This window comes from Oreochromis niloticus, linkage group LG15 (assembly GCF_001858045.2).
Source record: "Oreochromis niloticus isolate F11D_XX linkage group LG15, O_niloticus_UMD_NMBU, whole genome shotgun sequence".
In the NCBI taxonomy this organism is placed as follows: domain Eukaryota; kingdom Metazoa; phylum Chordata; class Actinopteri; order Cichliformes; family Cichlidae; genus Oreochromis; species Oreochromis niloticus.
The window spans coordinates 21,652,365-21,673,894 of record NC_031980.2 but is presented as its reverse complement, the minus strand read 5'-3'; the positions used below and the strand labels follow the sequence as shown (position 1 = coordinate 21,673,894).

Below are 21,530 nucleotides of genomic sequence, written 5' to 3'. Positions count from 1 at the left end.
GTCATGAGCTTCGTACCCCAGTGGACTTGGTGTTTGGATCCCCCCCTGAGCAGGAAGTGTGCGGGGACCCCGGGTTGGACTACCTCCACAACCTCCTCGCACGGCTACAGGAGGTGCACCAGTTGACCAGGCAGGCTCTCCGAGATGCAGGCTCCCGGCAGAAGCGAGCTTATGATACCCGCTGCAAGGGTGAAGGACTCTTGCCAGGTCAGCATGTGTGGGTCTACAGCCCGGAGAGGAAGAAACTGATGAGCCAGTGGGTTGGACCCTGCACTGTTCTCGAGAGGCTGTCCGATGTGGTCTACAGGGTGCGGCTGGTCAAACGGAACAGGGTGGTCGTACTCCATCGTGATCGCTTGGCACCCTATCAGCCCTTGAGTCCACCCAGGGAGGAGCCAGGGTCCCAGCTTCAACTGCAGGCCCCCAACCTGGCCTCAGAGACGGCTGGGGGACTCACGGAACGTCCTCAACGACGCCGTCGCCTTCCCCAACACCTCAGAGACTTTGCTATGGACATGCCGGTTGCTGGGGACAGCTAACCACTCAGGTGGGGGCTGTGTGGCGTGTTGGGGGAGCAGCTAGTTCTCTCCCATCATGCCTTGGGACATGTGCTGCTGTTTAGATGTTCTTGTTTTATTGTTTATGGTTACGTTACTTTTAACTGTTATCTTGAATGTTGTGTTTACGCTGTGGTGCAGAGTCACTGGCAGTTGTTGTTTTGTAGAGAGAGTGCTGTACCATGAGTGACTTCTGTTGTGCTGTTGCTGACCCTTGAGGCAAATTGTAGCACCGGCAGGTGTTTAATAAAGAGCCCCCCCTACCTGCTTGGGGTTGAACAACAAGCTCAATCTCTCTGTGAGCTTCTTTGTTAAGATTCCTCTGCATGCCACAATATATTAGAAAACAAGTAATGAGTAACTGTTTGATTACCTGAATTGTGTGGAGCAGACTGAGACACTGCACTGCAGGGTTGTAGTTCAGTTCATGAAAATAACAGATTGAAAAAAATCAAACAAAGTAAGGTAAAATATAAAATATAAAATATAAAAATATATAATAAAATATAAAATGTAATTTGTTTTCCATCAAAAAACTTTTCTTAAAGTAACATCTATACATATTACTTGTATAGATACAGTACACCATTCTCCTAAACTCAAGCATTTTGTCTTTTTATTGGAAATGTGTCTGATTTTTTTCTTCCAAACTTACAGTCCTTTCAATCCTCAGTGGGATGTTTCCTGAAAAAGAGAAAAAATAATTCTTTTTACAAGGGAGAATACTGGGGTTTCTTTAAGTTCCCTGTTCATGAAAATGTAATCTACACTGAAAAAATGGGAATTGGCAGACTTTTGAATTGAATTGAATTTAGTTAATGCTACACAAGTCTTTCATGTTTTGTTTTTTTTACATTATTGAATAAAGTACCATTTACTTAACTATAAACAATACTGAAACTACTAATTTTTCTTGCATTGATATAAAATGACTAAATTAGTATACTAAAACCATTGTAATCATGTTTGACCACCAACGGAAATGATTTAATATATTCAAAGACAGCAACTAAATATGATTGGATAAGCGCAGCCTTTAGACAACAACATTATTCAAGGAGAGCGCAATTGACCGCCAGATTCTGGAAGACCGTTAAGCCACATGCAACCTTTGGCACTGTGTTAGTGGGCATACTGAGAAGGTAAGTGAATTAAATACATTTGGGGATGTTTTCACAGAATTATTTTGTTGCGTGCTGGAAAAAAAGTTATCTGTAATGCTTTCCAAAATGCACTTGTTGTTTTTTTCCTTTTCTTTTTACACTGCTAGCTAGTGTTGGTATTAGCTACATGACTATAGCTGAAAAATAGTCTAACAAAGTGCACATAGTCGGGAGAAAGCGGCTGTTATCGGTCAGATTTGGAATGTAGCAGAGAACACTGGGGTTTTTAGTGGCTTAACAAATTCATGAAACATCACCGAGAGAGCGCGATAGTGTTTGTGTTACACTGCTAGTCATTGCTACAGTGGCTAATTGCTGTAATCGTCAGAGTTTAGCAAGCTGGGATCGCCACTGTGAGATATGTTAATTCTGGTGGCTGACACACACGCAAGTCATAACAAGAATCCGTCCACACGTACACAGATATTTTTGAAAACGGAGATTTCCCATTTTATTTAAAAAAAAAATCCCATCTACGCTGCAGTTTTGAAAAAAATATCTCCGTCCACATGTAAACTCAAATGCTGTCAAGAACCAAATCCTAACAGTGTAGAAATGTTGGTTAATCAGAAGTCTAGAAGCCTGGGAGTGGAATGAGTAAACAGTTTTGTATACTTACAAAACTTTGAGGTAATTCTGAAAAGTTTTCGTGTTTTTCTAGAAAGGCAGCTAATTTTGTGTTACCTTTGAAATGATGAAGGCATTTGAAATGTTAATAACTAAAGACAGTATTTTGGATTTTGTGTCTCTGGCTCTCATGGCCAGGTTCACAACGCTATGAAATACGAGTGGTCTAGACTCACAACTGGGGAATGAACAAAATGCATACAGCATACAGAAATTTAATAAAAATAAAATGTTTTCACAAAACCGACTACAAAGTTGACGTAGGTATTTAGGTTGTGAGAGCGTCTGTGTTAAATGTATAAGTTCACCCTGACGCCTCTGTCTTTCTAAATGGAGGCACAGTAACTGCGTATGTATATGTAAGTGTGTAAAAACTGCAAACAGTAAGGTTAACAGCAACAGTATTTTGTCAATATCCGCTACTGAAGAAATTAATCTCATGTAGACGTCACAGCGTGATGTCTAAAAAGGTGTTGCGTGAAAATCTCAGTTTTCCATGATACAAAATCCCGTTTATGTGTGGACGAAAGACCCAAATGCACAGAAAAAGCTGCGTTTTCAAAAATACCTGTGTGTGTGTGTGTGGATGTAGACTTAGACTTGGGTTTAAGAACCTTTGCCCATGAATGCCAACTCATCTGTCATTGTCATTGTTTTAGGTGAAGTGCCCCTTACTTAACTATTATCTTATTCAAGCCCAACTAATACAGATATCTACAAACAGATATGTACATTTGTTCAATGGAGCATGTTCCCAGCACCCCAAGATAAGCATGGTCAATAAACAGTGGTCCTAATTGTCTAATTAAGTTCTGGATTGTGAATTTTCCAATACTGTCCAAACAAAAGTTACAACCTTTCTGTTTTTTTTTGTTGTTTTTTTTTTTACTTTGTGAGGAACATATGTGAGCTGCTTCTCAAAACATTATGTATAAATGAGCAAAAGATTGGCACTTTAATGTTCTGCTTGTTCGGAATAACTTTTTTCAGTAAAACTTAATGTTGTTTGTGATGGTGGCATTTTTTACTTTTATGATTACACATATGTCTGGAAAATGAGGTTGTATTCTTGTTATGTGCAATAACATCAATGTTATTGTAAACGTAGATTAGCATAAAGAAACAAAATAATTCTTTAATGCTGGCTTCCAATTTTAAGCACCTGTGAATGTAAGAGTGATGGCAGATTTGTGTCAGGGGTTTTATTTATTTGTATTATGTATTGTGTATGTATTATGTATTATTTATTTGTATATATATACAAATATATATATATATATATATATATATATATATATATATATATATATATATATATATATCCAAGCCCATAGCACAAGTCACCATCAAGTGCGGGATCTACCAAGGAGATGCTCTGTCCCCACTGCTGTTCTGCATAGGCCTGAACCCCCTCAGTGAGATCATTAACAAGACTGGCTACGGATACCGACTACAGAACGGAGCGGTTGTCAGCCACCTCCTGTACATGGATGACATCAAGCTGTATGCCAAGAGTGAACGAGACATCGATTCACTGATACACACTACCAGGATATACAGCAATGACATTGGAATGTCATTCGGACTGGAGAAGTGTAGTCGGATGGTAACAAAGAGAGGGAAGGTAGTCAGAACTGAGGGGATTGAACTACCAGAAGGCAACATTGCAGACATAGAGGACAGTTACAAGTACCTGGGGATCCCGCAAGCGAATGGGAACCATGAAGAGGCCGCTAGGAAAGCTGCAACCACCAAGTACCTGCAGAGGGTCAGGCAAGTCCTGAGGAGTCAGCTGAACGGTAAGAACAAGATCCGAGCCATCAACACCTACGCCCTGCCCGTGATCAGGTACCCTGCTGGGGTAATAGGCTGGCCAAAGGAGGAGATAGAAGCCACTGACATAAAGACAAGAAAGCTCCTTACCATGCATGGAGGGTTTCACCCCAAGTCCAGCACCCTGAGGCTGTACGCTAAGCGGAAGGAAGGGGGCCGGGGACTGGTGAGTGTCAGCACCACAGTCCAGGATGAGACAAGAAACATCCACGAATACATCACGAAGATGGCCCCAACTGACAGCGTGCTCAGTGAATACCTCAGGCAGCAGAAACCCAAGAAAGAGGAGGAAGGCGAGGAACCGTCATGGAAGGACAGGCCCCTGCACGGTATGTACCACTGGCAGATAGAGGAGGTGGCTGATATCCAGAAATCCTACCAGTGGCTGGACAAAGCTGGACTGAAAGACAGCACAGAGGCACTAATCATGGCAGCACAAGAACAAGCTCTGAGTACAAGATCCATAGAGGCTGGGGTCTACCACACCAGGCAAGACCCCAGGTGCAGGCTGTGTAAAGATGCCCCAGAGACAATCCAGCACATAACAGCAGGGTGCAAGATGCTAGCAGGCAGGGCATACATGGAACACCATAACCAAGTGGCTGGCATAGTGTACAGGAACATCTGTGCTGAGTATAACCTGGAAGTCCCGAGGTCAAAATGGGAGATGCCCCCAAGGGTGATGGAGAATGACCGAGCTAAGATCCCGTGGGACTTCCAGATGCAGATGGACAAAATGGTGGTGGCTAACCAACCGGACATAGTGGTGGTAGACAAACAGAAGAAGACGGCTGTAGTGATCGATGTAGCGGTTCCGAATGACAGCAATATCAGGAAGAAGGAACACGAGAAGCTGGAGAAATACCAAGGGCTCAGAGAAGAGCTCGAGAGGATGTGGAGGGTGAAGGTAACGGTGGTCCCCGTGGTAATCGGAGCACTAGGTGCGGTGACTCCCAAGCTAGGCGAGTGGCTCCAGCAGATCCCGGGAACAACATCGGAGATCTCTGTCCAGAAGAGCGCAGTCCTGGGAACAGCTAAGATACTGCGCAGGACCCTCAAGCTCCCAGGCCTCTGGTAGAGGACCCGAGCTTGAAGGATAGACCGCCCGCAGGGGCGCGCTGGGTGTTTTTTTTTTTTTTTTTATAGACAGAGGGATTCTTAAAGTTATTGACATGTCAAGACCCACCACTATGCAGCATGAGGATTATATCATATCACATCGTACCTCTCTGGTGGATCTGTGGACACGGATGTGTTGTCATCAAGTGAGTCAACAAGCTCACGATCTTCTTGGCCTGCCGTCTTTTATGTGCCCAAGTTTTCATATGATGCTGAATTACAACTTCAGCAGGCAAAAATTGCGTACAATCAGAATGGAACTGCACTTATTCCAGATCCCAAGTTGAAGTCAGCCATCCTTGAAGGTTTGGTGCAGGAAATTGTGAAGTATAAAGTGTATGTCAGTGATAAAGAAATGGATCAAGTAGCTCAGAGTCTGATCAAGAAGCATCCCTGTCTAACTGAGACAGGCTCCAACACTGGATTTGGAGGATGGAAGACCAGTTTAAAATATAAACTCTCAAACTATCGCACCCAGCTACGAAAACTGGGCTGCCCAGAGGTGACTGTAAACTCTCTAAAGAACAAACCTGTTGGAAGATGCCTTTGGTGTCAAAAAGGCAAAGAGGGCAGAAGTTAACTTTTGCCCAACATACCCACCAGAAGAAACTGAGGAGAGCCTAGAGGCAATGCGGAAAACTTTACTCTTGGACATAAAGAAGAGGAACAACAGAGAGTTGGTGAAACTCAAGATGGAAAAGACTTTTGCCTACAGAAGACATGAAGTTGTTTGTGATGCACCAATGGTAGAGGCTTTCATGGCAAGATGGCCTGCTCTATTTGATGTCCATGAGGTAAAGTTTGACTCATACCGGGAGTTCTTGGAAGAGATGTAAAGCTAAAATACTTTAGACTGTTGACTTTCAGCAGTACATCATATTGCTCACTTGGCATGGAATGACTAACATGACTTCTTTTATTTTATTTATGTATTTTTTACAGGACATGGATGAAGAAGCCATCAATGAGGCAATTGAAGACACCACTGTTGGAATTTATCTTCTTAAAGAACAAGCTTCAGCAGATGAACAAGAAGACATTGGAGTTGTCCTTGAAGGCATCAGGGTGGTGAAGAATTTGGATAATGTAGCATTTGCTGTGGTAATGCTATTTGGACTCATGTATACACTAAACCTTGCCTACCCTGCTGACCTCCGCTACACCTTTGAGGTTTTCCAGAAGGTTTTGGTGGATCTGGATGGAGCTAAACTCTCCAACAAAGTTCTTGCTCTCAAAAACCGTCTGTTTCATTGAAGAGTCAAAGACTGCACTTAAGCAATTCTTTACTGAACACAACGAAAAACTGCAATGTTATACTGCTGATACTGTTTGTTTGTTTTTTGTTGTTGTTGTTCGTTTTTTTTTTCTCATGTGACTGCACTTCAGGGTGACACTTTTTTTTCTTCCTTTCGGTGGTATTGTATTGCGAGAAATGTTTACAGAGGTTTTTTAGCAATGTGCTCTGGGTCAACCTTTACATCCTGCTTATATGTTCAAAAGGAAGATTCATTTAGGTGTTTGGTATTATGTGACAGTGTCATTTAAGCTACAATTTAGTAAAAATAAATTCTGTACAGCTAAATACAAAATGTGATATATATGAAGATATATAGTCCTTAATAGCAGCCTGCTGCCTCTTTGAATTTTGGAAGAGCAATTTAAGCTGAAATTGTTCTATATATGTACAGACTTGATCATTCAAAGCAGCTTGCTGGTTTCTGTCTCTTAAACTCCAGGTAACAGGAGTTGTAGAAATGTTAAATGCAAAAAAGTTATATTTGTGTAAGCCTGTTTGTTCATGGATGCTTTTTGATTTTTTAGTAGTAGGCTTAATTTAGTTTCAAACTTTTAATTGTGAAATTAAATATAAATATGTGTAAGATGACAGGATCATTAATAAGCACTTATTTGTAGCTTTCTTGTATTGCTGCTAAGGTCAGTTTTGAGGGGAAATATTTACAAATGTTTTAAATCTTTCTTTCAGTTATATCTGCAGGCAATCTCTTAAACTGTGTAACAAGTTTATATGCTTGCTGTTTTCACTGCTGTTAAAATAAAGGTGAACTTTTCAGCACTCACATTTTTTTGCCTTTTTTGTCAATAACATTTAGTTTATATATACATTATTATTTTGTACATAGGCAAGAAACCAAGGACTGAATTTTTATGAAGTTGACTTAAAATAATTAAGTAGGATTTTAATCCATAATTTGTGTTGCAGGAACATAATTATAATGCCTTTATGTTACACAATTTCATTAAGTACCACTGGCAATCAAAAATACGTTGGTGTTAAACTTTAAAATATATCAACATTACATAATACATTGATATTTAGGTAACAGATAAACAGTATGTACATCGAACATGATTTTTTTTTTAAGTAATCTGATGTGAATGAAATACTTTGGCTTTACAAGTATTAATTACTTGTTAAGTCAGTCATACTTATTAATATTATGTGGGACCGATGTACACAATAAAATCAAGTAAATTGAAAGAACTTTTTTTTTCAGTGTAAGCAAAGCTGTTTCGTGTTAAAAATGTTTCAGCTAAGAGAAAATGCTTGCTATTTTTTCTTACAATGATTTGTGTGTGCTTCAATCCACACACAAAAATGAAGTAACCTGACCACACCTAAAACTATTTTACATATGTGTATATCCAAACCTGAATAAACACTGATGTCTTACTGACAATTTTTTAATTCAGCTTCATGAGTTCTTTTTCTCGTTCAAACCCAAGTTTACACTCGTGGATCATATCGTACACAATTGCAATCCATTTGCTGCAAATTTCTCACCATAATTAAAAGACAGGAAGAAAGTGAGCTTCTAAAACTGTTCACAACTGTTAAGCTGTGTTGAAATTTATTATCTGTAAAGTTGGTTGAGACTGTTCATTCAGGATGTGAAACAGAAAAGGGGAAATTCAAGATGTATTTAATTTTTCTGAAGTTAACCACTTCATTTGAGCATGCTCAATTTTCAATGGTGAGAACTGTCAGCAGCCATGACCAAAAATAATTTTTGAATTATTTGTCAGATTACCCGTCAAATTTTCTCTAACTGGATTTTCTCAAATTTTAGCTGAATACCCCTGTTCTATTTGTTTTCACTCGAGTAAACTAGTAACTCATAAATGAAATGTTTTCTCACATTAATAAATGTCACAGTGTCTAAAATAGTGCTTCTTGGAAAGAGATGTTGCAGTGATTTCCTGTGTTACTTCCTTATGTTACTCATAGTGAAAATATTAAAAAAGTCAAACGTTACAGATGGAAAGTGTCATGGTCCTTTTGCATTTGGGACTTTAAATGTTTTTTGTTTTATATTGTTACTTTGGTTCTTAATTTCTAAATTTTGAATCCCTTTAGTTCCAGAAGAATTAGGTGGAGAGTGTAGGTTAAAATAAATGTCTGTTTGTCTGCAGCTGTTCTTTCTTGTGATGGGTTATATTAATTAAACAAACAGTACACGGTAACAGATAGTTGAAGGGTGGAATTCCTTACCTTCCACAGTTTGACAGCATCACATCAACAGGGACGCAGAAATGTTTTGCGCATGTTAGTGTATGACTCACGGCACTTTTTAAATTTTACCTTTATTTATATTTTAATTACTTCTGAAAATGTGGCTACCGAAACAGCAGATCTCTGGTTTGTGCCCTGTACTAGACAGTACTATATTTTTAAATGTTGCCTGATACTGTAATTTATGTTGTCAAACTGAGGGACCAGCACCCCAGTACAGAAAGTCTGGACAGGCTCTAATCTCTGATCCCATGATTATTACCCAGCAGGCAATGCAGAGTTCAGATAGAGCCAGTGTGGGTGAGGCGAGTCACCCAGTTCTAACTGTTTCAAAATGATCTGAATGTCTGTTATGGCCCTGGGCCTTGGAGGAAGTGAGACTGCCCTTTTGTTTATGCAAATCCAAGTGTGCTAGGACTCGTGGATGACTGGCTGCTGGGAGTCCTGTGCCAGCCTTCTTTTATGCAGATCAAAGTGTGCCAGACCACACGGACGACTAGCTGCCTAGAGACCCCATGACACTCCAAGACCAACTGACTGGCTGATTGTCTGCACCTGGGAGTATAAAAAGGCTGAAGATTCTTCACACTGCGGGGAACTGCTGCTCTGAAGTGAACATGCAATGTCCTCCTCGTCTGCCTAGCATTTGAACTGTGTTTGTAAACCCTGATATACAGCTGACCTTAGTTTTATTAGAGTCTTGTGTTTGCTGGCTCTCCTTAGTTAACCCTTAGCTTTTATTCTTGCCTGTTCTTTTCTTTGTGTATTAATTGTTTGCCTGGTGGTCTGTTGAACAGCCCCGTCGGTTTTCAGTTTAACCTTTGCAATAAAACCCCTTATTTACTCTGATTTCGTGAGAGGGCTTGTGTATCTTTCTCCCCACCTGTCACCTAGCATACGTGAGAGCTCGTCCGGGATCTCCTTTTCCCCATAAGGAGAATTCCCAATTGTGAAAGAGAGAATGTGTGTTTTGCTCCATTTATTTTTTTTCTTCTTCCGCCCTCTTCCCTGTTTTGAGCGCCATGTTGGCTGCATTTTGTTTAGAGGATTTCTTAAAAGCTCCATCTGTTGTGCTCCTTGAGAGCTGCCACAAATGTGAATTGCTGCAAATTGCAGAACACCTTAAGCTACAGGTCTCTAAAACACTCCATAAGAGTGACCTGAAAGCGCGGGTAGTAGACAAGTTGGTGGAGGCTGGTCTAGTGCAAGTCCCTGATCTGCCTGAAATGCCTGTGGTCTCTGGAGAGCCTAGTCAAACTTCCTCATTTGAGGGGGACCATAAAGATGGTTCTGGTCATGACAGTGTGGGAGATGAGTGGGGGAAGATGCCGCACATGCTCCCTCGCTATGATCCCCTTTCCTCTGGAAGTTCAGAAGCACGGGATGGGGCCCGGCTAAAGGTGCGACTGGCACGGCTCCAGTTGGAGGACGAGGAGAAGGCTCAAGTCAGGCGAGCTCAATTAGAGCTTGAGATCAGAAGGCTAGAAATAGAGGCAGATTAAACAGTGAGGCTGCGTAAGCTGGAGCTGGAGTCTCAGCCATGAGCCTCATCTGTCTCCGCTGATTGTCCAGGTTCTGGCCCCGTGTCTACTACTCCTTATGACATTAGTAAATGCGTTGCTTTAGTGCCCTCTTTTAAAGAGACTGAGGTGGACTCTTATTTTTCAGCATTTGAGTGCATTGCTGGTGCTTTGCAGTGGCCTAGTGAGATCTGGCCCCAACATCCTCCACTGCAACCACTGAACATCCAAGGTACCTTGGTGTTCATCTGAACAACAAACTGGACTGGACTCATAATTCAGACACCCTCTACAGGAAAGGTCAGAGCAGACTGTACCTACTGTGGAGACTCAGGTCTTTTGGAGTGGAGGGCCCACTCCTGAAGACCGTCTATGACTCTGTGGTGGCCTCAGCCATCTTTTATGGTGTGGTCTGCTGGCATGGCAACATCTCTGCCGGGGATAGGAAGAGACTGAACAGGCTGATCCGCAGGGCCAGCTCTGTTCTAGGATGCCCTCTGAACCCAGTGGAGGTGGTGAGTGACAGGAGAATGGTGGCTAAGCTGTCATCCCTGTTGGACAACATCTCCCACCCCATGCAAGAAACTCTGACAGCACTGAGCAGCTCCTTCAGTGGCAGGCTGCGGCACCCATGATGTGGGATGGAGAGATTTCGCAGGTCTTTCCTCCCCACTGCTGTCAGACTCCACAACAAAGACTTCAACTGATCAAACACACACAAACCCCAAAAATTGAATTATATGTAACATTCTCTGACTGGAAGAAATTTGTTTAACATTTAAACCTATTTTCTGCACATTCCAGCACATAAAATAAAATATTTTTTTTGTGTTTACACTCACTCATTCAAATAGATGCAAGTAAAACACAGCAGAAAATAAATAAAATCAAGGACTCACGGTCCTGTTGCTCTATTTTCACCTGTAAAGCAGGAGTGGGGTAGACGGAGGTTTACCCTGGTGCAGGTGTGCTGCAGCGGTCAGTTGAAGAATCCGCGAGTTTCTCTGTGAATTTCCCATTACGTGGCAGCGCACTCGGTGCTTGCTTGGAAGTTTAGGGGTTTTTTTCACTGTAAAAAGAGGTTTTCTTCCCACGACCAACGGTTTTCCCTGTTATCGCACACAAGGGTTTGGGGATAGATGGGGAGTCCCTAGTAAGCTAGCGTATGGGGTTTAGGAGCGGTGTGAGTTCGGGAGAAGACAGAGGGTTTTTCAGGAGTTTATCCTGTTGACTTGCCTAAGGTTTGGGGTTAGGTGGGAGGCACAGTGAGCTTATGCTTGAGGGTTGTTTTTTGGGGATCACGAGAGTTTGTGACCCGGAGTTTAATTCTCATTTTCATATGTCGGATTAAACAAATGCAAATAAATTGAAGTTTTCCAACGGGGCATGCAACCTGTATGTCTCGCCATACTGAACGTTACAAAAGCACAAGTTTAACTAAGCACTTTTACTGTGGTTTAACACATTTTCACACACACACACACACACACACACACACACACACACACACACACACACACACACACACAAAGGAAAAAGACACAGGCCCGCGAACAGATGGCATTTTTACCCATTAAAAAAGTAAACCTTTTTTGGCTTAAAAAATTAGAAAATGCTGCTGATGATAAAATTGTATATTTTTTAATAACCAATAATTTTGTAATTATTGGGAATTAATGAGTTATTAAATATCATAATTTATTAGTATAATAATTTTATTAATATCATAATTTTATGGCTACCGTATGTTTTATTACTTCCTTTATTGCTAAATCATTTTTGTTGGGGTCATAAATCACTCAGTTTGACATAAGGGGTCTATTATCCCTCTCTAACACTCAGTCTTTCTGATTGGATTTTGCTTTGTTTGTGAATCTTCCCTAATTCAAGCAGTGTTGCTAATGACATCTTACTATAACTACTGAAGAGCCAGGTAGTTCTGTTACATTTATCTTGACCATCTGTCACATTTCCACAAGACAAAGTGACTTCATCTCTATCTTTGATGAAAATGTGAGATTGTTCAGTTGTTGCTACTGAGAAAAAAAACCATCTTTTTTGTGAAAGATGTTGTAATGCTATTTAGAATCGATAGTAATTATACTGTAGTTACTCATATTCTTACCAGTTTTAATACTTAAAGGAGGAATTCTGAACCACTTCAATAACACATAACCCTTGGATGTATCAGTATTAAGAAATGTAATATATATAATGAGTATTTAAATCTTTAATGGAGCCACTATACTGTGTAATGGCATGTAGTATATATGTCAGCACTAAGCAGTTTAATGACAATTCAAACAAAAATAAAGTACTAATTCTGTCAAATGGCACTAGGCACATTTCCACAATAACAGTACAGTTACAGGTTTTGTAATATCACGTATACGCACTCTTTCCTGTTAGCTGAAGCATTGCTGTCCTTAACAAAAACATCTTAATCCATCTGTACTGAACTATTGTGCTTCTCAACTGTTGCTCTTATTTGTCACTCTGATAATTGTGACTAAATAAAGTGCTTCTTCCAGAGAACTACAGCACTGATTCCCTTTGGTAACTGTGATCTCACTTCCTGCCCCATGACTCTTATTTGTTTTTAAAAAACTTTGTCATCTCAGAAATAAAATTTTTTAACTGAAAAAATAATACAGATGAAGAATCAAACCAGACACGACAACAGAAACAGTGGCATCAACAGGAAAATGAGATAGTAGAAGTAAAACCCTATGAGAACTAAAACTAAATGACCTACATAAATGACACACTGGATTGCAAAACTGAAAGTCATCAATAGAATATCCTAAAGCAAAATCAAGAATGATCAAGGATCATTTATTTAATTACCAATAAAAATGGCCTGTATTTGTATAGCGCTTTACTAAGTCCCCAAGGACCCCAAAGCGCTTTACACGTTCAGTCATTCACCCATTCACACACTGGTGATGGCAAGCTACATTGTAGCCACAGTCGCCCTGGGGTGCACTGACAGAGGCGAGGCTGCCGAATACTGGCACCACCAGGCCCTCTGACCACCACCAGTAGGCAACGGGTGAAGTGTCTTGCCCAAGGACACAACAACCGAGACTGTCTGAGCCGGGGCTCCAACCGGCAGCCTTCCGATTACAAGACGAACTGTAAACTCTTGAGGCACGATCGCCCCCAATAAAGCCTTTTCACCTCATACTCACTGCTCACTGCTGGCTCTGAGGTACATCTGTTCACCTGCACTGTAGAGGGAAGGTTGATGTTGATGGATGTGTACAGATGTGACAGCTGGGAAGATCTAGACACATTAAAACATTTGCTCAAATACAATGCAGTGTTTTAAAATCTAAAATTTTGCTGCCTGCTGCTGGGGAAAGGGACAAGAACTCACCTTTGCCTTTGATTGGAGAAGTCCCTGGTGATGGGTGGGGTCAGCAGACAGAACACCTCACCCTAACCACTATGAAAGTGACATGTTGAGATGCAGCAGAACTGTAGAGGGACAGGGTACTATGGTGTGATGGACTGACTTACCTGTGTGCAATATGAAAGAGCTAAATATCATAATTATTGCTCTGATGTGTTTTATCTGTCCATACCTCAGTGTGAAAATCTGTTACAGTACTGTAGTACTCTGATACTTCTATGGATTACTGATCACTCCCTGTCATCTCAGCAGGTTCAGTGTGCACGTGACCCCAAGGAACATCCTGAGGATCCCAACTTATCTTTACTCTGATAAAGAATCAGACGCTTCAGTGTAAAATGGATGCTTTGCCTCTGTTTTGTTGCTCATAACTGTTGCCCTACACTAAACACAACAATACTCTTTCTGTAGCTCAGACAATGATGACCTTGATTTAACCTGTGCGCATTTCTAGAGCTCATGTTTACCTTGTAATTGTAAATACTTGTGTGATCAATAAATGTAAGAGTGTATTGGAGATTCTGCTGCTTCTGTGTCAGGCTGATCTTACTGAATTAAGTGCTCTCAATTTAATCTTACAGATGTAACACATGTTTATGTACAAGTTATCTTTCATTACCCAGGATTCTGAGACATAAAATGTTTCTTTTTTCTTTTTTAATCTAGGCTTACAGTCTCTCTTTGTCAAAAACATGCAGACTACTGTTAATTTCTCAGTGCTGTTTTTTGACCCTTTTGCAAAGGTAAATACAACTCATCAAGACAACCTGGTTGCGTGCGCCTCAGTTTATTTCAGATTTCAACCACACCTTTGTCAGTTGGAATAGACTCCACCCAGCTATGATCCTAATCTGGACATATAGTTAATAAAATATGTGGATGTGTGAACTCTGGGTATCAAGGACTGATGAAAATATTCCTCCTCTGTCACATACTCCTGTTTTCCTCCTTTGTTTCTCAGCCATCTTCCTGTGTTCTTTCTCTCCTCTGCCTCATTCTACAATTTTATCTCACTCAAAATGTGTCTCCCACCATGTGAAGATGAAACAGACAGTGCTGTATATCCCCATGTAACCACGACGAACTTGTCTAAGAACCCAGAGTGTTAAACCCCAGCAACACAGGTAGAAACTCCTGATAGATCTCTGTGACTCAAAGCTTCTCTGATAGTACAAATGTCCTCCATCTGTAATAGAGTCTATTTTGTCTAGCAGCTTCTGGACCTGGCATCTATCTTCCATCTCTTCATTGTTGAACACGTGGTACAGACCGCTGCAATTTTTCAGCAGCTCCTGCAGGTTGTTGTCTTTGCTGACAAACTTCTCTATGTCGATGGTGTTTTTCAGTCGGTCTCCATAGGTGAACAGGACCATGGTATGTTTGGAGACGTCAGGACTCAGCATCATCTGCAGGGTTTTCAGCCCTTCCTGCTCTTGTTTGGTGAATCTTCCGAGCTGAAGGACGAGGAGGAAAACGTGAGGACCTGGAAAGCTCAGCTCGAGTGCTTTTAACATCTCTGCTTTCACCATGTTTGTAGACAACCGAGTGCTGAAGAGTCCAGGAGTGTCGACCACAGAGACTCTGCGACCCTGAACATCAGCTTCTAGTTTCTGACTGCACAGAGTCACCGGGCTGGAACTGATCTTACAGTCAAACGCCTTCTTTCCCAGGATGGTGTTTCCTGCTGAACTCTTCCCCACTCTCTCCTGCCCCACCAGCACCACCCTGAGGTGTGAGCCTGAAACAACACAGGTCATCACGGGGTATTACACCAGTGTCTCAGTATGCTCACCACCTGAACACATAATAGCTCACTTTATAAACAGCAGATAACAATAAACAGCATTTCAGACAGCATGTGCTTTTTCTCTTGATGCAGATTTATTTTAAAAGGATCACTTTAACATTTCTTATCCTCAATAATCCAGAGGGACACATTTGACCAAACGTTGGACTGTTGCAGGGTGTTTGCTTTGATCACCTTTGAGTCCATCAGTGGCAAACAAACAAAGTGAGACTCATGTATATATGAGGGTCTGAATTATTTCAGAAACAACAAATTGCCTTCCTCCCACCCCATACACTGTATAGTGAAGTGATTAGGTGTTCTTCAGAAAACTTCCAAATGTTAGTTTTTGAATGTTGAAATGATTCAGGCCACATGTTGATGCTTTAAATAATGTTGTATAACAAAAGTCCTGACACAGATTGTCATCTTTATATTTTATTAGAACATGCATAAAGTACAGGAAAGGCACGGAATTGTTCTGATTTTTAATCAACAGAAAACCCCACACGCCACACATGTACACACACATAAATGTGTGTGTGTGTGCATGAGAATCAGTTTAGACACGGTCTTCTACTGACATACAGCATAAGGACAGACAAAAAAATAAAAAACCATTTAATCACACATTTAATTAAAGAAATAAGATGCTAATCTATATCTATATCAGAGCACAAATCAGCCTCATGATAAAGATAATATGGTGACAGACTAGAAAATATTAACAATATATATGAATTATAGTTTAAAGTTTATCTAAATTTATCATATGGGTGGAATGATCTAATTACTGTACGATGCATCCTGTTGCATCTTTCACTCTGAAATATATATCTTGTTTTGGAACCCCGACAGATGCAGCTGCAACACCAGCTCCTACACCACCTCCAACGGCAGCTCCAACAGCAGCTCTAGCAACAGCAACTCCAGCAACACCAGCTTTAGCAGCAACTCCAGCAACAGCAACTCCAGCAGCGGCTGATCCAGCAGCAGCTAAACCTAGACCTCCAGCAGCAGCTCCAATAACAACACCCTTTAGAACAGCCTGAATAAAGGAGTTGTCTTCCTCTGCCTTTCTTCTTGCTTCTTCAAGATTCATGCCTGGATGTTTTCTCAGAAGTTCTTCAATCTTTTGTTTTATGGCTCTCTCAGCCTCTTGGAACATTTCGTTGGTGTAGAAGCCTCCTCCATTAAGTCGAACCATTGCATGGATCTTCAGCAGCAGCTCTCTGACCTGAGAGGCATCTCTGTCATCGGTGTCAAAAACATGATAATTTCTGTGACATTGACTGATGAAGCGGCGGAGATCTGGATTCTCATTAATTAATTTTTCTATGGAGGCATGTCTTTTCTTCAGCTCATCTCCATGGGTAAACAGGACCATGGTGTAACGCGGTGCCTCTTTTCCAAATATTGTCTGAATGATTTTCACTGATTTTTGTTCTTCTTTTGTGAATCTGGTTGGCTGGAGCACAACCAAAAAAACATGTGGCCCAGGAGCAGCAAAGGACATGCACTGAGCGATCTCGCTCCTCACCTGCTCTTCAGATTTATTTGTGTCACCCAGTCCTGGTGTATCAATTACAGCCAGTTTAAGGCCACCAAACTCTCCCATCTTTTTCTCACACACTTCTGTCACTGAGGAAGAAGACAGCTCAGATTTAAAAGCATCTCTTCCTAAAATGGTGTTTCCTGCTGCACTCTTCCCAACTCCAGTTTTCCCAACAAGTACAATCCTGAGATCTCCTTGCTTTACATCTGTTGAAGAATTTCACAAACACAATGATGTTACCTGTTTACCTCCATTAGAACCACTATATATGCAAACATTTTTACATAATGCTTTGAATAGAAACAAATAAAAGCTTTAGATCTTTGCAGCCCAAACTGGTCAACAGTGATGGCCATGACCATTACCTTTTTTGCAGAGACACCACACTAAAGTTAATTCTGTTTTGAATTAATTATTGTCAGTTTTACTGCTAACAGTGTTGATAATGTTCCTGGCTCCCCCACTTGTGTTTCACACATCCTTATACTTGCCCTTTGTCACAGATTATACCATATATTTTTCACTTTTGTAATTTTGATTAAATATTTTGTTCCAGTTCAAAAAGATTGATTGTGACTGTTAAAAGCATTTGATGAGGGCAAGTGATATGACCACATATCACCAGCAGGAAGCACCATTGCTTTAACACTGTTAAAGCCACAAGGTTTCTCTCGATGATTCTGAATCTAAACAGGGTTTATAATATCACCTATAAAGGTTTGTTGGGGAAGAGTTAAATAGAACCTGGTCAACAAATTAACTCAGCTTTCCACCGGATGAGATGGCAGAGATGGATGGGGAGAGAGAGGTTTAAGCACTTTCTATTAGGCTACTGCGCCCACAGAGCAAGAATATGTATGTGTGGACGGATAGATACAGTTCTTAATGTAAAACGCTATAGTAATACACTCACGGATAATTAGTGTATATCTTAGTCATTATCTGTATAAATGTGCGTCTTTGTTAATTATTTACTTAGACATTTTAAGTCATCCTCTGAACAATCAAAGGTTTTGCTGTGATGGTCAGTAACCACTGCCCACCAGTGGCAGAGTTTATAATCGTTACGTGCCGACCTGTCTACTTGCTGAGGAAATTTACAACTATTCTGCTGGTGGCTGTTTTTACTCACCCACTCCAAACAACAACTATAGGAATAAAGCACTCAGCAAACTTTATCCAGCTACCAGTGCTCAACAGACAGCTTTTCCTAATGGTTTCCTCATTCTAGCTGGGGATTTCAACGATGGAGTTCTTAAGACTGTGCTTCCAAAAATTCATCAACATGTTGATTTTCTCACTATGGGAAACAGCGCACTGAACCTGCATTACACAACCTGAAAAATAGCATACAAGGTGTCCCCCTTCCCCCACCTAGGCTTCTATGATTGCATCAGTGTTATGTAAAAAAGAGCCTACAGACCTTGAGTGATAGCCAACAAAGTTCCGAAGCAGGTGGAAGAGGGGGCCATGGCAGCACAGACTGCTTTGACACAGAAGATTGGAACATGTTTAAAGAGGCAGCCACTTACAACCCACAGGCTGACACACAAAAATACACGTACATGTGTGTCCATCACTGTCCAGATCACCAGATGCATATATGGTATGACGGACAGACAATGGCCACCTGAAATGATTGACTGGGGATAATCTACAGGTTACTTAATCCCTGCAACACAGGCAATTTGAGAGTTGCCAGGATGTGCTTGTCACAAAGAAAGGTAATGAGCCATTTCAAGGATAGCAGAGACACAAGAAGTCTGTGGCAGGGGATTCAGACCATCACATACCATAAATCCTCTAAAGATGTCATCACATTAGATTGCAATACTTGATACTTTATTTATCTTTCATGCTGGTATCTCATAATGTTACAGCTCTCTTTTTACATTATTTATTATTTTAATTTATTTTAGCTGCATACCGTGGATTGGGGGAGACATTTAAATCCTTTGCATTGTATTGCAGAACGGACAATAAAGCTGACTTTGATTTTTATTTCGAACTTTTAATTCTAATGATCTAAAACTACCTCTTCCTATGTATCTATACTCTGACACAGTAAAAAAAACGAATAAAGCAGATAATCTGAAAGTCAAATGTGTGTGTAATATAACCACAGCAGACCTGGCGACGTGTTTATGCTTTTCAGCATTTTTGAACACTGTTATTACAGTTGCTGTATCACACACACGACTCAGTCTCAGCTTTCCAGCTCAGCCGCCGAATACACATCACCAACAACAACGACCACAGACAGACAGCACAGCTTTTTAAGCTGGCGTGATTGCAGATGCCGTGCAGGTCTGTCTATCTCCCCTGCAGCGGTACCGCAGACCAGGCCTGGTTTGATCTGGTTTGATGTTTGATGGTTTGATGTAATAAAAACTAAACAAACAAACTCTCTTTTTGGGCACACTATGAGAAACCCCTTTTTTAGATGCTGCAGACTGAAATGACTGACTGCATGATTCGGTCTCTAATGTTCTCATGTTTGTGAACGAACTTTGGTAGACATTTATTCTGAAAACATTTTTTTAAATATCTACATAATCTAACAGTTTCTCATCTGTTTTTATCTTCTTCATCGGAGAAGTCACATCTAAAACTAAATGCATGAAAGATGGTTTGGAAAATGAAAAGTGAGCAGATGGAAATCCCCTCATGCTGATGGGGAATACACGGCTCAGACTAACTATGAGTAGTTCATGTGAACATCAGATTCGGAGACAGCCAAACACACCTGACTTCAACCTTTAAGTAGCAGTGTCTGGCGTTTTATATGAACTTTAATATAAAGTATACCAAATAACTTTCAAAAGGTAGAAGGTAGAAGACTGGAAAACACACTGAAATCATTCCCTTGTACAGAATGATTACATTTGAACTGTTCTATAATTTAAACACAAAACATATTTAATTGGCTTTTTATTGACTTTAACTTCAGATTTTTGTCTTTATAAAGACAAAAGAACCACGTAAAGTAAAGATAGAGTATTTACAAAATATAGGATAAATAGATTATTTCTAATCTTACACAATAAATAAAACGTCAAAATCATAAATATCTGTGATATCTATTATAGAAAAGCATATTAGCTCTAAATGAGAATAAAAGTTGTGAAAGTACTCACTATTCATTGCAGGTTTGCTATTCATGTTTTTGTTTGTTTGTTTGTTTGCTTTTTTCTAAGCAGCTGATCTATCAAGTGTGGTCACTTTCCAGTCTCCAGATGGTGAAGAGTTTCGTTTCACCGAAAAAGCTGTAATATAGCCTGCCCATAACCCCCTCACTCAACATCCCTTACACAATCACGAGTTGGAGCAGATAAAAGAGCTGCTGCCAAGTGCAATGTGGCAATGTAGGAAGTCAGATAGAATTCATAGAATTCACCTGTTTCGAACGTTCTTAGTGTGCGTCAAACACTTCAAAAATAATGTTGATGTAAGGTAACATGATACAACAGGTTTGAAATGATCCTGTAGATATTATTCGTTTTTATCTGTCTTTGTGGCGCAAGTTTAAAATCACTGTAAAAAAAAGTAAGACTGCTGTCAGGCAAGCCCTCATCTGTGAAGCTACAGTCAATCAGGTAGTTATTCCCGACAGAATTTGTTTCCCCTGAGTTGGAAGCGCACTGGACAGGGAGAGTGGATCCAGTTGAGTTCGCCTCCATTCCAACCAACTAGACTTGGAAGTAGTGATTTTTTACTTCTGTAAAAAAGTGATAAATGAGTGTTGTTATGTTACTATTCAGTTTGTGGGTTACAACGAAAATGATACATTAATTGTTCTCACGTGGTATAGGACGGGATTGTTTGCTAAATAAGAGGATAATCACATCTGTGTAAACTCATTTCATATAAACTTTAACACTCAATATACCACTTTCTCAACAAGTGAATGGCTCTGTGTTTGTTTCCAGACATCCTATAAAAATATGGTTTGCTCTGATTGTTGCACATTCCCAAAAGATATGTCTGCTGGAAACAAAAGTACACCTGAGTACATCACTGAAAACATCTAAATACAGAAATTTAGTGTAAATACATCAGCAGGGGCTGCACAAACTGCTATTACACACACACACATGAAAGTATAAAGAAATATAAAAATACAAAACAGCCTAAATTTAAAAACTAAAATGTCATTCAAGGCTACAAGAACCAGTTGCTGTCTTGGGTAAACATTTGCAACCTGAAGTTCATTCCACTTTTGTGATCTGAAAACAAGGTCATTAAACAAACAGGTAAACAAATCAATACAATTGCAATGAGGACTGAATGGATCCGAGTACAAGTGAATGAGATTTATTGAGAGGAATAAAATACAAATGTTATCGTCCTTCAAAATGCCTTATATGTGCTACTTTTCCAGCTTTGTAATATGTAGATTTTGTTGTGTAGCCTCTTATTTGTG

At 40.4% G+C, this 21,530-nt stretch overlaps 1 protein-coding gene across 5 annotated transcripts; it reads right to left on the bottom strand.

Moving 5' to 3' along the window:
- Positions 1 to 14,534: 14,534 nt before the first annotated feature.
- On the bottom strand, positions 14,535 to 20,381 carry LOC100709400 (GTPase IMAP family member 7). Of its 5 annotated transcripts, none has more exons than XM_019345497.2 (3): positions 20,245 to 20,375; positions 18,531 to 18,593; positions 14,535 to 15,504 (listed from the first exon to the last, which is right to left on the bottom strand). In XM_019345497.2, the coding sequence occupies exons 1-3, from the start codon at positions 20,267 to 20,269 to the stop codon at positions 14,777 to 14,779; spliced, it is 816 nt and encodes a 271-aa protein (XP_019201042.1). In that variant the 5' UTR covers positions 20,270 to 20,375; the 3' UTR covers positions 14,535 to 14,776. The 5 variants fall into 5 exon arrangements, with proteins under 5 accessions (XP_019201042.1, XP_019201043.1, XP_019201040.1 ...); XM_019345498.2 differs by having other exon boundaries at positions 18,531 to 18,590; XM_019345495.2 differs by lacking the exon at positions 14,535 to 15,504 and adding an exon at positions 15,978 to 17,313 and having other exon boundaries at positions 18,531 to 18,590.
- Positions 20,382 to 21,530: the final 1,149 nt, after the last annotated feature.